The 14,183-nt window shown below is 42.2% G+C and overlaps 2 protein-coding genes across 13 annotated transcripts in view; both read right to left on the bottom strand.

Annotated features, from left to right (window-relative positions):
* snap91a (synaptosome associated protein 91a) overlaps nucleotides 1–4,347 on the bottom strand; it is a 60,890-nt gene extending 56,543 nt beyond the window's left edge. For 9 of the 10 annotated variants that reach the window (XM_026183721.1, XM_026183724.1, XM_026183726.1 and 6 more), the window contains exon 1: nucleotides 3,383–4,347. In XM_026183721.1, coding sequence (XP_026039506.1) covers nucleotides 3,383–3,512 — 130 coding nt within the window. In that variant the 5' untranslated portion in view covers nucleotides 3,513–4,347. The remainder of the gene's footprint in view (nucleotides 1–3,382) is intronic. The other variant, XM_026183722.1, reaches the window with a different exon arrangement.
* A 1,663-nt stretch (nucleotides 4,348–6,010) lies between these two features.
* dop1a (DOP1 leucine zipper like protein A) overlaps nucleotides 6,011–14,183 on the bottom strand; it is a 30,649-nt gene continuing 22,476 nt past the window's right edge. For all 3 annotated transcript variants that reach the window (XM_026184221.1, XM_026184223.1, XM_026184222.1), the window contains 16 exons: nucleotides 13,696–13,821; nucleotides 13,302–13,436; nucleotides 12,948–13,003; nucleotides 12,698–12,802; nucleotides 12,264–12,330; nucleotides 11,981–12,125; nucleotides 11,478–11,557; nucleotides 10,189–10,298; nucleotides 9,862–10,011; nucleotides 9,546–9,607; nucleotides 9,197–9,349; nucleotides 8,952–9,088; nucleotides 8,803–8,858; nucleotides 8,523–8,687; nucleotides 6,597–6,726; nucleotides 6,011–6,428 (listed from right to left, as the gene is read on the bottom strand). In XM_026184221.1, coding sequence (XP_026040006.1) covers nucleotides 6,120–6,428; nucleotides 6,597–6,726; nucleotides 8,523–8,687; nucleotides 8,803–8,858; nucleotides 8,952–9,088; nucleotides 9,197–9,349; nucleotides 9,546–9,607; nucleotides 9,862–10,011; nucleotides 10,189–10,298; nucleotides 11,478–11,557; nucleotides 11,981–12,125; nucleotides 12,264–12,330; nucleotides 12,698–12,802; nucleotides 12,948–13,003; nucleotides 13,302–13,436; nucleotides 13,696–13,821 — 1,986 coding nt within the window. In that variant the 3' untranslated portion in view covers nucleotides 6,011–6,119. The remainder of the gene's footprint in view (nucleotides 6,429–6,596; nucleotides 6,727–8,522; nucleotides 8,688–8,802; nucleotides 8,859–8,951; nucleotides 9,089–9,196; nucleotides 9,350–9,545; nucleotides 9,608–9,861; nucleotides 10,012–10,188; nucleotides 10,299–11,477; nucleotides 11,558–11,980; nucleotides 12,126–12,263; nucleotides 12,331–12,697; nucleotides 12,803–12,947; nucleotides 13,004–13,301; nucleotides 13,437–13,695; nucleotides 13,822–14,183) is intronic.

Genomic DNA, 14,183 nt, shown 5'->3' with positions numbered 1-14,183 from the left:
AAGTTCAGCTAAAAGATTTTCAGGTCTTCTTTTTTTTTTTTTTTTCTTTAGCATGTTGGCACTTGTAGCAGAGATTTTAAAAGCTAAATGGTACTAGCTTAAAGTTACAGTAAGCTATGCTAATGCAACTTATTTGTAAGAGTTGAAACAAGGAGTTTTACCTCCATGCATGTTTAATGTTTAATATATAGTTTTTATTTATTTTTAATATCGTGAGGGAAGCATGTTTAAAATGAAATGTTTAACTTTAACATAAGATAAAATAACCTAACAAGGCTGTTAGCTTAGTGTAGGAGCAAGCTAGGTGTTTTACTTCTGTGAATGGCTACAGACAGGTTTTTATGTGTGCAGTTAGGTCCACAAGCTGTTGGAAAAAGACACATTTTTGTATTTTTTTTGCCTATACACCAACATGGTAGATTCAAACAATCAATATGTGACTGAAGTGTAGGCTTTGCAGACTTTTAATAAAGACTGAAAATTAATTGGACAATTGAGTGACGATTAGTTGAGGTGAGGCCTGTTCCCAGTGAAGCAGACGTCTGAAGTTGGTTTAAAGTGTTGAATTTGTATTTGATAGCTTATCACTGTATTTCAATATGATGCCAAAAGCACAAGACATAATAAGGCTGAAGAATCAAAATAAACCTATTAGAAAGAGAAACTAGGAAAAACTTTATGGACGCAGCCGAATCAACAATCTGAATTATTCTTAAAAACAAGGACCTGGCAGCTCAGCAACACCAAAAGACCTGAAAGACCACAGAAGACAACTGAAGTGGCAAATTATTTCCATTATTAAAAAAAAAAAAACATTTTCACAACATCTAACCCAGTCAAGAACATCCTCACACAGGAAGAGGTATCACTGTCACATAGTCTATAATAAAGAGACACCTTCATAAACAGATATATGCAGAGATTACAACAAGGTGCAAACCTCTGGTTACACTCAAGAACAGGAAGAGCAGATTAGACTTTGCCAGAAAACATCTAAAGGAAAATCTGCAACAACAAAAAAATGAAGAAGAAGAAGAAGAAGACAAAAAAAGTGGATGGTGAAACCAAGATGAACTTGCAGCTGAATGATGGGAGAAGTATTGCGAAAGAGAGAAACACCTCATGATCCAAAGCAACACTATCTGTCAAACACGGCGGAGGAAGCATCATGGCATGGGCATGTATGCCTGGACACTGATAGACAATGATTTCACCGTTATATTTCCAACCCTGGTGATTCTGCCTGTTTAAAATTACACAAACAATAATTTCCCTGTCAGGGGGCGGGGTCTGTGACAGAGTATTTTGGGTTATTTTGTATTAGTTCATCGTAGTTGAAGTTTAGTGTAGTTTATGTTATCGTCCATGTCTCCTTATTTATGAGTCTTTTTCTGTTTGTCGTATGTTATCTCCTTGTCTAGGTAGGTTCCCCTTGCGTCTCTCTCCTCTTTGTCCCTCTCTCACTCCGACTCTCTGTCTCTTGTATCAGTGTGTCCCAGTTCACATCTCTCCATGTTTCCTGTTTTACTTTGAAAGTCTGTGTTTCCATGTTCAGTGTGTTTAGTTTTGCTTCCCCTGTGGCGTCAGGTTCATTGTGTCAGCTGTGTTTCCCCAGGTGTTTCCACTTCCCTCATTACCCTTCTGTGTCCTCTATCTCCCTCTGTTCCCCCTCTGTTGGGTCGTCTCTTTGTCTCGCGTCATGTACTTCCGGTCTCAGGATTATTTTCATGCTTCGGTTCAGGTTCATGTTTCTTGTCACAGTTTTCAGATGTACCTGTTCTGATTCATGTTCAGGTACCATGGCATAGTTTTCATGTTAGTTTTAGTTCATCCCAGTTTAGGTTTTAGTTTAGTTTTTCCCCAGCTCACCTTGCCTTGTTTTCTGTTTGATATCACCCTTAATAAACGGCTTGCTTTTTGTTATACTTCGTTTTTCTCTCACATGTCTGTTTTTGGGTCCACACCTCAAACACATCGGCCATCCCGGCCGTAACTCTTCCTCCATTAGTTTCTGTCTATATAGATGCCTATAACCTCAACAATTCAGTGACTTGCACTCACTGACCTCTCACCAGCTTGTTTCAATAACTTCCTAATGTTTCCAATTATTCCAAAACCAAATAAATGCACTAAATCGTTCATTTTGGGGGCAAAAGGTTCCTTGGATAAAAATCCAGTCAGGGATCACGGATTTCATTGGTGTAGGAAGAGGACTGAGGACATTCCATGTATTTCTATTTATGCCAAGTCTTTATGTTTCCCAGATGTGATGCATGGATGGTGTTTATATTATAGACAAATTGATTTTGTGTGTTCAGAATCAGAATCAGAATCAGAATCAGAATGGGGTTTATTGCCAAATGTTGAGCAGGTTTACAACATTAGGAAATTGCTGCGGTGTTGAATATCTTAATACAAGCTGTATTATATCATTGTGCAGAAAAAGCAAAAGGCTGTGTTATTCACATGTATGTGTTCAGATCAAATGCACAAGCTTGGTCTGTTTTTTGCATATTTATTGGCAAAAATACTTAAAGGCCTTGTGTCATTCATTTGCATCCTGAAAAAAACCCACTCTAACTGAAACCTCCACCTTTGCTGTGTTCACTATTATCTATTCTGCACATGAGTCATTGGAGAGTTCAATCTACTTTATGTATGGATGACCACTGGGGATATTGACTGTCCCTGAAATTGTGTGTTATCAGTAAATACAGCCCCATTCCATCCTTTCCAAAAAGCTAATAGCCTTTTTTTTTTATTGAATTGGCACCGCCTGCTCCTTCATTTGACAACCCTGTTCGTGCAATGAAAGACATCTAGAAACTGCACCAAGAAACGAAAAAAGAAATCTGTGATAAATATGTTGGCAGTTTTTTCAGTGCTACCATAGAGGACAAGGTCTCAGGCAACAACCCCACCTGTGTGCTTAGTAGTACTGAAACTACTTTTAGCCTTTTAATTATGCAGTAACTAGCATAAGAGCAGCATTGGAGGGAGAGATAGCATGCAATCAGAGGGACTTTTATCTGTAAGTATCTGGTTGGAGACTTTGTGGTTTCCCTATTCTGGCTCTACACTAATGCACAGTCAGCGGGTGAGAGGCCATGTAATTATATATTAACTTTGGCTTGGTCAGTTAAGACTGAAAGCAGTTCCTGTTGGTGGTCTTTCGGTAGTACGTGTGTGTATGTGTGTGTGTGTGTGTGTGTGTGTTCATACACGTGAGTATATACTATGACTTGAAACCCATCCAAGCATATTAAGACACGCTGGAGTAACGGATGTGGGGGTGGGGGGCAACCATCATGGCTTTGGTGCAAGGCCTAGTTGTGCATGACAAGGATAGATGGAGGGGTTACTTAGACGTAGATGTACTCACACTCCAAGTGTTTCTTCTTCGGGGCTGTCTGTTCGTGCGTGGTGGCTTTGCACACCGCTCGGCACACCTCGGATCCCGTCAGGCTGTACTGAGCCGCGGCGATGCGGTCCGTCAGCGTCTGCCCCGACATCTTCTCTCCGCGGAGTACAACCAGCAAGCCTCCAATATGGTCCTACCCCCCCCTACTCACACACACACACACACACGCCGGAATGAGCGAGCAGCCTCAGTAATCCCAGCCGCCCTCGAGAACACCACACAGACACAGGCTCCAGGAAAAGAAATATTAGGGCACTTTCTAAAGAGCCGCAATTGATTTGAGTTGCATAACAAGCGGAGAGCTGGTATTCCCACTCAGATCTGCTGGATCTGCATGCGTTTCTGGAACAATCATGAACTGACTTTCTTCCCTGAATTCCAGTATCCGGTGATAACTACAGTCTATATGTAAAAAAAGGGGGGAAGGGGAAAAAAGGAGAGGGCAAAAAAGTAAAACGCTAATCCAGGTTTTAATTCAGTGTTTTCCCCTCCGTTTTTTAATGAATTTCTTACTGTTCCGCGTTATGGTCGGACAGCCTCCCTCACAATGCCGTCCTCCCTGGATGATGCTTCTCTCTTGCCTCCCCTCCTCCCTGTCTTCCTTCCGCTTGTCTCCTGGATAATCCTTACCACCACCACCAGTCTGACAGTCCCTGAGTATCAGCGGGGCGTGCAGGGGAACATCATCATCTTCATCCCACACCATCCAGTGCAGCGTTTTTTTCTCTGTTTGTTTGTTTTTCTCACTCTCTCCTTCTCCTTCTGCAGCCCTACGCTTCCTCTGCGCCTTCCTCACCGTCAGCTCCGGGGATGCGCGCTTCAAACCGGGTCGTTGGATGGCGGTGCTTTCGGTGGACTTACATCCTTCCGTTTATTTAATTATTATTTTATTTATATTTCTCAACACGCCCTGCCCCCTCCTTTGAGTCAGGTGACGCAGTGTTACCAACCCCACTGCAGCCTCTTTTATCGCGAGAGCTCAAGGGAGAAGCGAGCGAGGTGGGGAGGTGGGCGAATGGGGTTGCTGCGTGAGGATGTGAAGGGTTAATACAGCTACTCTACAGGGTTTTGGTGCCTGTCATGCTGCTTCCGTACTACGAAGGTCATAAGAAGCGTGCAGCTTCAGGGAGCACGATTTTATATAACCACGCGCAGCCAATCAGCGGATTCGGCCCTGTCCGTGGTGCTGAAGTCTTCTGGCGTCGTGCTCTCAATCACATTTTCTGATCAGCATTATGCAGTTCTATCAGTCGTTTTTCATAAAAATGTACATTAAAATGTGTTAATGTACATTGGAAAGACCTACATATAAAATACAATACTTGTTCATGGCACTTAGAAATGTATTTTAAATATATTTATTTTTAATAGGGTATAATAACAGCTGTGACCTCTCTCCCATCTGACAGCGCTCATCTCTCAGTTATCAAATCAGACTACTCTGGAGAAAAAATGGGCAAGGATTTCAGTCTGTAGATGTGCAAAGCTGGTAGAGACATACCCTAAAAGACTGGCAGCTGTAATTGGTGGTTCTACAAAGTATTGACTCAGGGGGCTGAATAATTACCCACACCCCACTTTTCAGTTATTTATTTGTAAAAAATGTTTGGAATCATGTATGATTTTCGTTCCACTTCTCACGTGTACACCACTTTGTATTGGTCTTTCACGTGGAATTCCAATAAAATTGATTCATGTTTGTGGCTGTAATGTGACAAAATGTGGAAAAGTTCAAGGGGGCCGAATACTTTTGCAAGCCACTGTACGTAGCTGCTCAGGCTACTGTTGTTAGGACTCCCTTGCAGACAATGTTTGTTTTGCTCCTCTCCTGCTGAGTGTCTACTCAATGTAGGTGGAGTTGACCAACAGGAACTTAAAAGGGTACCATCTAAAGTCCATACTGATATGGTCATCTCAGAGACAAACTGACCTCTTGACTGCCTTTGTGGTGTCGCTGCTTTGCATTTTAAATGGAATTATCTGACAAGAATGGCTTTCTGTGCAGTAGAGAAGTCTTTGCTTCAGTTTTGGTTTTAGGCATTTTCTAGTATTTTATTACCCCGTTACTGCACTAAACAGCAGGTAGGTGTGTCTGTGTATTGCGCTCACACATTTTTCTATGTTCTCTAGCATCAGCTGATAACTTAGGACTCGACCCTTTTTGAGTAACTGTAGTCATGGCTGGCTCCAGAAAAACAAGATTCCGATGACGACAAAGCTAATGTGGAAACCAACGGGCAATGCGGTAGTGGCTGTCTATCTTTTATACACAGTCTACACCTGCTCAGATGAGAATGGAGAAGAGACTGAAGAGACTTAGACTGAATGGCAGGGGCGTAGTGTAAGTTCTTTCTTAATATTTAGAAAGAGAACAACATAGCTGATGTAAACTTCTCATTAGAAATCTTTATTAAGTCACATCGATATGGAATGGCACAGCATTTTCACTTTATCCTAAAGGACTCACATGAAATGTTGAAAGTCATCAAAGCTGCTCCATATATACAAATAATTAAAATCAATAAAGTAGCTTTTAAAAGAAAAATCATTATAAAAAAAAAAAAAAAAAAAAAAAAAAAGAATGTACAAACTCCTCCCCAAGTTTATAGTCCCATATAGTTTTTTTAATGTACAGGTTGAGGTTCACTAGTGTTGATCATTTGTGTGTTAGTTCCCTCTCCCTCCGCTTGTTTTGACCTCACGTCTTGATGAGCCCCTCTAGAAAGTCTTTTTCAACCATCTCCTCAATGTTTTGTCGAGCTCGACTCCAGAACACTTTCTGGCTCTCCAGTTTGTGGCCCTCCTTGTGGCTGGGGAAAGAGGCATCTGTGCGGTTGTGAGCGTAGGCGGGGCCTGAGCGGCTGCTGGCCTTGCTGCTGAACACCTGGCTGAGCAAGTTGAAGAAGGGCAGCAGCTGCTCCATACTGCGGATCACGTAGAGGGTCAGCATTAGGTGACCTGGCTCCCAGGACAGGGTTTGGGTGGAGCAGTCCTCTTCTGGGTTTTTCTATGAGGAGGAGGCAAATAATTTACTGAAGCTGAATATTCACCTGCCAACCCGCAAAAACTACAATTTGCAAAACAGCCTCTTTTAACAAGCACTTTCCTCTTTGTAAAAGGCACTCATTTATCTTCATTATTTAATAACCTGTGCAGACAAGAGAAGATGAGATACCTTGGCTCGTTTCCTCAGCAGCTTCACTAGTCGGACAATGTAGGGCTTAAACTCTCTCTGGTGAATCCCCTGACGTCTCACTTCCAACCCCGAATCGTCTGACGCCTCTGGGATGAAGGCCCAGCGATACCTGTAATGAGGCGTGACATACTCAGATTGACTCAGAACAGCTTTAAAGGAGTGAAATTCACATAATCAATTATAACAATGTACCCTTCCACATCTCAAATACTGACACACAGGCACACACTTCTACCTAAACAAATTACAGTGGGGCAAAAAAGTATTTAGTCAGCCACCGATTGTGCAAGTTCCCCCACCTAAAATGATGACAGAGGTCAGTAATTTGCACCAGAGGTACACTTCAACTGTGAGAGACAGAATGTGAAAAAAAAATCCATGAATCCACATGGTAGGATTTGTAAAGAATTTATTCGTAAATCAGGGTGGAAAATAAGTATTTGGTCAATAACAAAAATACAACTCAATACTTTGTAACATAACCTTTGTTGGCAATAACAGAGGTCAAACGTTTACTATAGGTCTTTACCAGGTTTGCACACACAGTAGCTGGTATTTTGGCCCATTCCTCCATGCAGATCTTCTCGAGAGCAGTGATGTTTTGGGGCTGTCGCCGAGCAACACGGACTTTCAACTCCCGCCACAGATTTTCTATGGGGTTGAGGTCTGGAGACTGGCTAGGCCACTCCAGGACTTTCAAATGCTTCTTACGGAGCCACTCCTTTGTTGCCCGGGCGGTGTGTTTTGGATCATTGTCATGTTGGAAGACCCAGCCTCGTTTCATCTTCAAAGTTCTCACTGATGGAAGGAGGTTTTGGCTCAAAATCTCACGATACATGGCCCCATTCATTCTGTCCTTAACACGGATCAGTCGTCCTGTCCCCTTGGCAGAAAAACAGCCCCATAGCATGATGTTTCCACCCCCATGCTTCACAGTAGGTATGGTGTTCTTGGGATGCAACTCAGTATTCTTCTTCCTCCAAACACGACGAGTTGAGTTTATACCAAAAAGTTCTACTTTGGTTTCATCTGACCACATGACATTCTCCCAATCCTCTGCTGTATCATCCATGTGCTCTCTGGCAAACTTCAGACGGGCCTGGACATGCACTGGCTTCAGCAGCGAAACACGTCTGGCACTGCGGGATTTGATTCCCTGCCGTTGTAGTGTGTTACTGATGGTGACCTTTGTTACTTTGGTCCCAGCTCTCTGCAGGTCATTCACCAGGTCCCCCCGTGTGGTTCTGGGATCTTTGCTCACCGTTCTCATGATCATTTTGACCCCACGGGATGAGATCTTGCGTGGAGCCCCAGATCGAGGGAGATTATCAGTGGTCTTGTATGTCTTCCATTTTCTGATGATTGCTCCCACAGTTGATTTTTTCACACCAAGCTGCTTGCCTATTGTAGATTCACTCTTCCCAGTCTGGTGCAGGTCTACAATACTTTTCCTGGTGTCCTTCGAAAGCTCTTTGGTCTTGGCCATGGCGGAGTTTGGAGTCTGACTGTTTGAGGCTGTGGACAGGTGTCTTTTATACAGATGATGAGTTCAAACAGGTGCCATTCATACAGGTAACAAGTGGGGGACAGAAAAGCTTCTTACAGAAGACGTTACAGGTCTGTGAGAGCCAGAGATTTTCCTTGTTTGAGGTGACCAAATACTTATTTTCCACCCTAATTTACGAATAAATTCTTTACAAATCCTACCATGTGAATTCATGGATTTTTTTTTCACATTCTGTCTCTCACAGTTGAAGTGTACCTCTGGTGCAAATTACTGACCTCTGTCATCATTTTAGGTGGGGGAACTTGCACAATCGGTGGCTGACTAAATACTTTTTTGCCCCACTGTATGTCTGTTATTGAGTCCCTGATGATGACATGCAAGCTAGTGTCTGTACTGACATCTGAAACTGAGGCAGGCTCTCGGGAGGCAGCGCCAAGGCCAGATCCAGAAGCTTGCAGGCAGAGAGATAGAGGTTGAGCCAGCGTTGACTGTTGTAGGAGGTGGAGAAGCCGTTCCCTCCAGAATAGGTGGTCTCTAGCCCAGCCACAGATGGCCCGGATGTCCTACAGGTGAACAGGGTTTTGTTTAAAAAACAAAAAAACAGGAAGACAGGAGTGAGTTGTCTGTGATGTACATTTACCATCACAGACCAGTTTGTTATAACAAGACATTGTATACCTTGATATGTCCTCATCTGCTGTCAGCTCCTGCTCCATCAGTAGAAACACCTGAACCTGCAACATACAAATGTGTGAGTGCATCAGTTTGGGTAAAACACAGGCACAGCTGCAGCAGGGGTCAGATTTTATGTAGCCTGTATTGCTAACCAGCTCAGTGATCATGGTGGGCCACAGAGAGGTGAGGTGCTGAGGTGACATGCGCAGCAGCAGCACTCTGAAGAACAGGAACACCTGAGCATGAAGGATGGGCACCTGAGGCAGACGCAAGCTCTCCACGAGACGCTCTGTGGACACACACGTTAGAAGAAAAAATACCTAATAACTTCAGCTGGGCTTTCAGGCGACAGATAATATTAAGGAACTTCAGAGTGGTGTTTTCTGTGTGAGGTTACCTTGTATGTCAGGCAGATATTTCTGATACTGGTCCACTTCGCTGCTGTAGATGGTGAAGGCCAGACGTTTAAGCAGCATGGCCCTCTGCTCCAGCTCAGCATCTCTGTTGGTGAACAGACTCAGGGAACTGCTCTGGGCTACAGCCACCCGAGCTAACAGGAACACACACACACACAAATGTGACGTGTTATTACTTCACCTGCCACAGTCTTTTAGCTTTTAATATCTGTAACATATTAGAATGTTTTGAGCCGTCAGTAAGTGGAGGGAGGGGGGAGTGGTCTGATAAATGATCTGTGACTGCACCCAGTGATACATCTCCAAATTCTAATAGGGAAACTAGCTTACTCATGAGGTCTCTGAATGTGGTCTTGTCATGAGTCATCAAGTGGTCAATGATCGCTCTCCAGCTGCAAAAATGAGGAAAATTATGGAATAATTTCTACAAGCACAGCTTTGTTATATTTGGCAACAGATGCAAAACTAAACATAGTGAAGCTTTTACTTTAAAATCTCTCTCTTATGTAGATGAAGTGTCTTTGTTTATAATTCTATCCCCCTTCAATTGTGATCTCTTAAGTGCATTTCTCTCTTGTAATAACTTGCATTACAGCTGTACAAGTCTTCACCCACACACAGTTAGTTTCCTCTCCTTCCTACTCACTGGCTGACGCAGGAGGAGTCCATCTGGAAGAAGGTGTGGTCCATGAAGAGGTCGAAGGCCTCCTTCTTCCAGGCACGCCGGGTGTACTGATACCCACTTAGACTGCTCAACAGTTGGATACAAGCCCGGTAGCTGGGGGCGTTGTGAGCGCTGTCAGAGAAAAATTAGGAATGACCAGGATGTGAAGCATCCATGCAGACATTCAATGCGTTTTATTATTGATTATCATTACTAAATTTTTTTTTTTTTTTTAAAAGAAGAATTTACATAGTGTTATTTCTCAATGAGGACAAAAGCAGCACACAATACAAAGAAGCTCATCCACACCTGTGGTTGCGGAGGTAGGGAACTACGTAGTGCATGATATTAACCAGCAGCGGAATCACCTTCTCCTTCTCATCACTGTAGAACACCATGTCCAACAGATGAGCCAGCACCTGGCGGATACAGCCAACATTCATTGTGTTGTTTACATCAAAATCTTAGTAAATGGGACAAAACCAAGCAACATTTTTCAAAAGTAGAGAGCAGATAGTTGCGGCCACTGAGCCTCAACACCTGCTTCCTGTGTTGTTTGGTTGTAGGAAAAAAAAAAGCCATAAGACAGAGACGGGGGGGGGGGGGGGATCCACCCAGGTGAGCAAACATTTTTAAATAACATGCATGTTCTGATGAGTACAGAAGTTAAAGTTGATTATGATAATGCTTTAAAATGACTGCTCAATTAACTGCTGAGTGATGCTTCCAAAAGAAGTTGTAAAAACCACATCACACCAAAGAGACTTAAACTGAAGCATCCTTGAACACCATCCAACCACTGCATTGTGCGTTTTTTATGCTGTCATAGTTTCCAGTGCTTGCACACCTTAATATTCTTCTTGAAACAGTAAGTTTCTCATTCATTTGTGCATATTAAGGTTTTGGACATAGTAGCATGCTAAACAGCGCTCTTTTCTCGCACAGTTTCCCGCTCTTTGGCTCTTTATTTACAAACCACATCACACATCAAACATGTTACTGATATGATACATATTTGACTGCATACTAACTTTCTTTTTGCTTAAATAAATGTGTTTTTCACAAAAGTCATGTACACTCCACATTTTGTCACATTCTTTCTGCCATTAGGTACTTTTATCCAAAGAGTGAAAAATAAGAAATGACCATCACACTACTCACCAGCTACCAGATGCATAGACTGCAGTGCAGGACATATTTGATGAACTGCCTTATATGCATCCATCCATCTATAAACTGCATCCATGAAGCATGGGCAATATCTGCGTAATGAGCTCCACTCTGAGCTAAAACAGCCAAAACATTGGAGGTGGCCACCGATTTCAATTATCCACCTCCTCCAAAGCATAACACTTAACTCAGCACATGAATTTATTGGTTCATTAATAATGGTTTAAGAGTTTGAGAGGTGGTTATAAATCAGCTCTAAGAAGTTCAGATGGACCGTGGGGGTGTGCTTGATAACGACAGGCCTAAACATTGCTGGTAAATATGAGCGAGAGCAGTTTGAAGCATAATCAAGACGAACAGTGGAATGACTGATGGCTTGAGAAACAAAGACAGGGTTGAACTGAGTCACAGACACTCAGGTGTTTTACCTCGGCCAATAGCGTGAGGGCGTGCACACTGTACACTGATGGAGTGAAGCTGGAGGCCTCCATCACTGTGAGCATTAAATCTACAAAACACACATACCAAACATTAGCAGCAGCTACACAACAGATAATAACACATCCACGCTGAAGCACCCCAAAACTATTCACATTTCACATGTTTTCAGACATGTTAGCTCCTGTGAACACAAGTTTATACGTGCTTTGCTTGAGCTGAGTTACGTTAAGAATTATTGTCTGGCATTCAGATTAAACCCGAAAATGTTAGCTACATTTATGACTCTGCTATCTGAATTCACAGAATTACCGAAATCATCTTTAAAAAAAAAAAATCAAGACGTGAAAAGGAAAACCAAGAAACACATTAAACCATCCATGGCAGAAACAGAGAATGTAGTTGGTGTCAAGGCCAGACATGTTTAGTGTGACTATCAAGCAACATAGCTAACAGCCTTTTCATGTATGATCGTAAAGTTCAGGCAGCGCACCTTCTACATCAGCTTCCAGGTTGGTTCCATCCACAACGATCTGAGGAGAAGGTTTCACCTCCAGGTTCCTCCTCAGCCACGTGGTTTGCTCCAACGAGGAGCCTGCAATCGTCCCAATAGCCTCCACCACTTTATGGGTCACGTCCTGAACATACAAATGATTTTGATTCCCTCAGTGTTCTTGTTGTGCTTAATTTGATTGTATCCAGCACGTTATAATCCGGCATGTCTGTAGAGCATGGACTTGTCACATTATTATCTACAATCTGGCTGCAGTACCTACCTGCAGCTCTCTCTGGTCCTTCTTGCTCTCCAGATTAGGGTTCTTCAAAATGAACTCGTTTAGAACTCTGGAGAAGAAAAACAAAGGAGCAAAGGTATTAAATAAGTTAAAATTAAAAACTGTATTTTGGAAAATCCTGACAGAGACCTTTATTTACCCCAGTTACAAAATAAAAGAGACATTTTGTTGAAGCAGGACTCTATCAGAGTAAGCTGTATCTTGTTTGCTTAGTATAACTGGTTCTACTTGCCCTGTTAAATTTATAGCATTAAGACTTTCTTTAACTATTTCAAAATAAAAGCCTTCTAGAGCTAAACTGGACAGAAACACAGAAAACAGCTTTATACAAAGAATGACAAAGCAAAGTGAATCATACCACTGTTTACTCAGTTTATGTTTACTGGACTACTGTAACACCCAGGAGAGAAACGTACCCCAATATGAGAAACTGTCCTGGAGCGGGCAGGCCCAGCTGTATAGAGTCCTTCAGCAGTGCCAACAGAGATGGCCAGCTATCAACCAAACTGGAAACAGGAATCCTAACACAGAAAGAGGCAACATCATAAATTCAGAGTGGTTAGTTGTTGTAATTATACACACAAGGAAAGAGTGTATTCTATGTATATCGGAATTCAACAGATATGGTGTCTAATTATAGAGTTATGTGATAAGCTGTGTACTCACCTCTGGACATAAGAATAGAAGAACTGCAGCATGCAGACCTCTAGAGAGAGGTGCTTCTGGAAAGCAGAAAAAACAGTTATTGTAATGACTGAACTCTAACTGAAAGACTTCAAGTTATCCTATGAGAAAAGGTATCAAAATTAAAAAGCGCCCCTCTAAAACAAACTGTAAAGCCTCTGAAGCAGAAAATCATGGCAACAATTACCACAGTTCTTCATTTTTACTGACATAAATCATAATAGTCTCTTGATATTCACACGAGTACATTCCTGTCCTAGCATTGTTATGCAAAATTTAGAAGTGAGACAAAAACAGATAAAGACTGGCTTGAGCAACAAACACCAAAACACCAACCTTGTCCTTGGCGATAGCAGGCGGCTGTTTCAGGACCTCTTTGACTGTTTGCATAACAGTCTCAGTGCGCATGGCGCTGACAGAGCGAACCAGTTCAACTAGCAGCAGCTGCTCTTCACTGGCTACAGGAATCACCTGAAAGAAAGTCATTCAGACTCAATGGAAGAAATACAATGATTTCAAGAGTGTAATCAAATTGAGGCATACTGGACCCTGGTTAAACACTCCTATTAAGAGAAAGAGAACAAATGTGAAAATATATAACTTCAGCATGCTTTTAGAAATAACCACACTTTTTCCATTTACTACAGCAAATAGGAAAAATATTTTGTGTTATTTAAATAGCTTCAAATGGGGGCATTGAGACAATCGTCCACATTTTAATTGTGTATACCTTATTTCTGACTGGAGTCTTGACCTGTTTCCTCTCATTCCAAACGTAGGCTATAGCTGCCATGAAATGAGCGCCATGATTCATGGAGATTGGACCCAGCAGCTCTAGGATCTGCTGACGGAGGTTCTGCAGGAACAATGCACAAACATTAACCATACTTCTACCATCAACATCCTATAATTTCAGTCTATCTTGCAGAGCTCTGATTTCTCCATGATACAGCTGCAAACAGTTTACTTCCCTAAAAGTTCTTGGCTCACATGTCATATTCAAATATGTATAACACGCAACTTTCCACAGTGAGCATATAAGTGACACAATAAACTGTTAAAGAACATTTAAACTGGGCCTTGCACTTCGGATATGTAAAGTCGGTTACAAAAGTAACCAAGTTATTTAGTCCTAATTATTCCTCCATCAGGGACTCGGGGCCTGTAATAGTTACAAGTTATTTCAATTGCAGGATACGATTCACCACGATATCTCTG

Source organism: Astatotilapia calliptera, chromosome 11 (genome assembly GCF_900246225.1).
Source record: "Astatotilapia calliptera chromosome 11, fAstCal1.2, whole genome shotgun sequence".
Taxonomy (NCBI): Eukaryota; Metazoa; Chordata; class Actinopteri; order Cichliformes; family Cichlidae; genus Astatotilapia; species Astatotilapia calliptera.
Note: the sequence above shows the minus strand (reverse complement) of the source record. Positions and strands in the feature narration are given on the sequence as shown.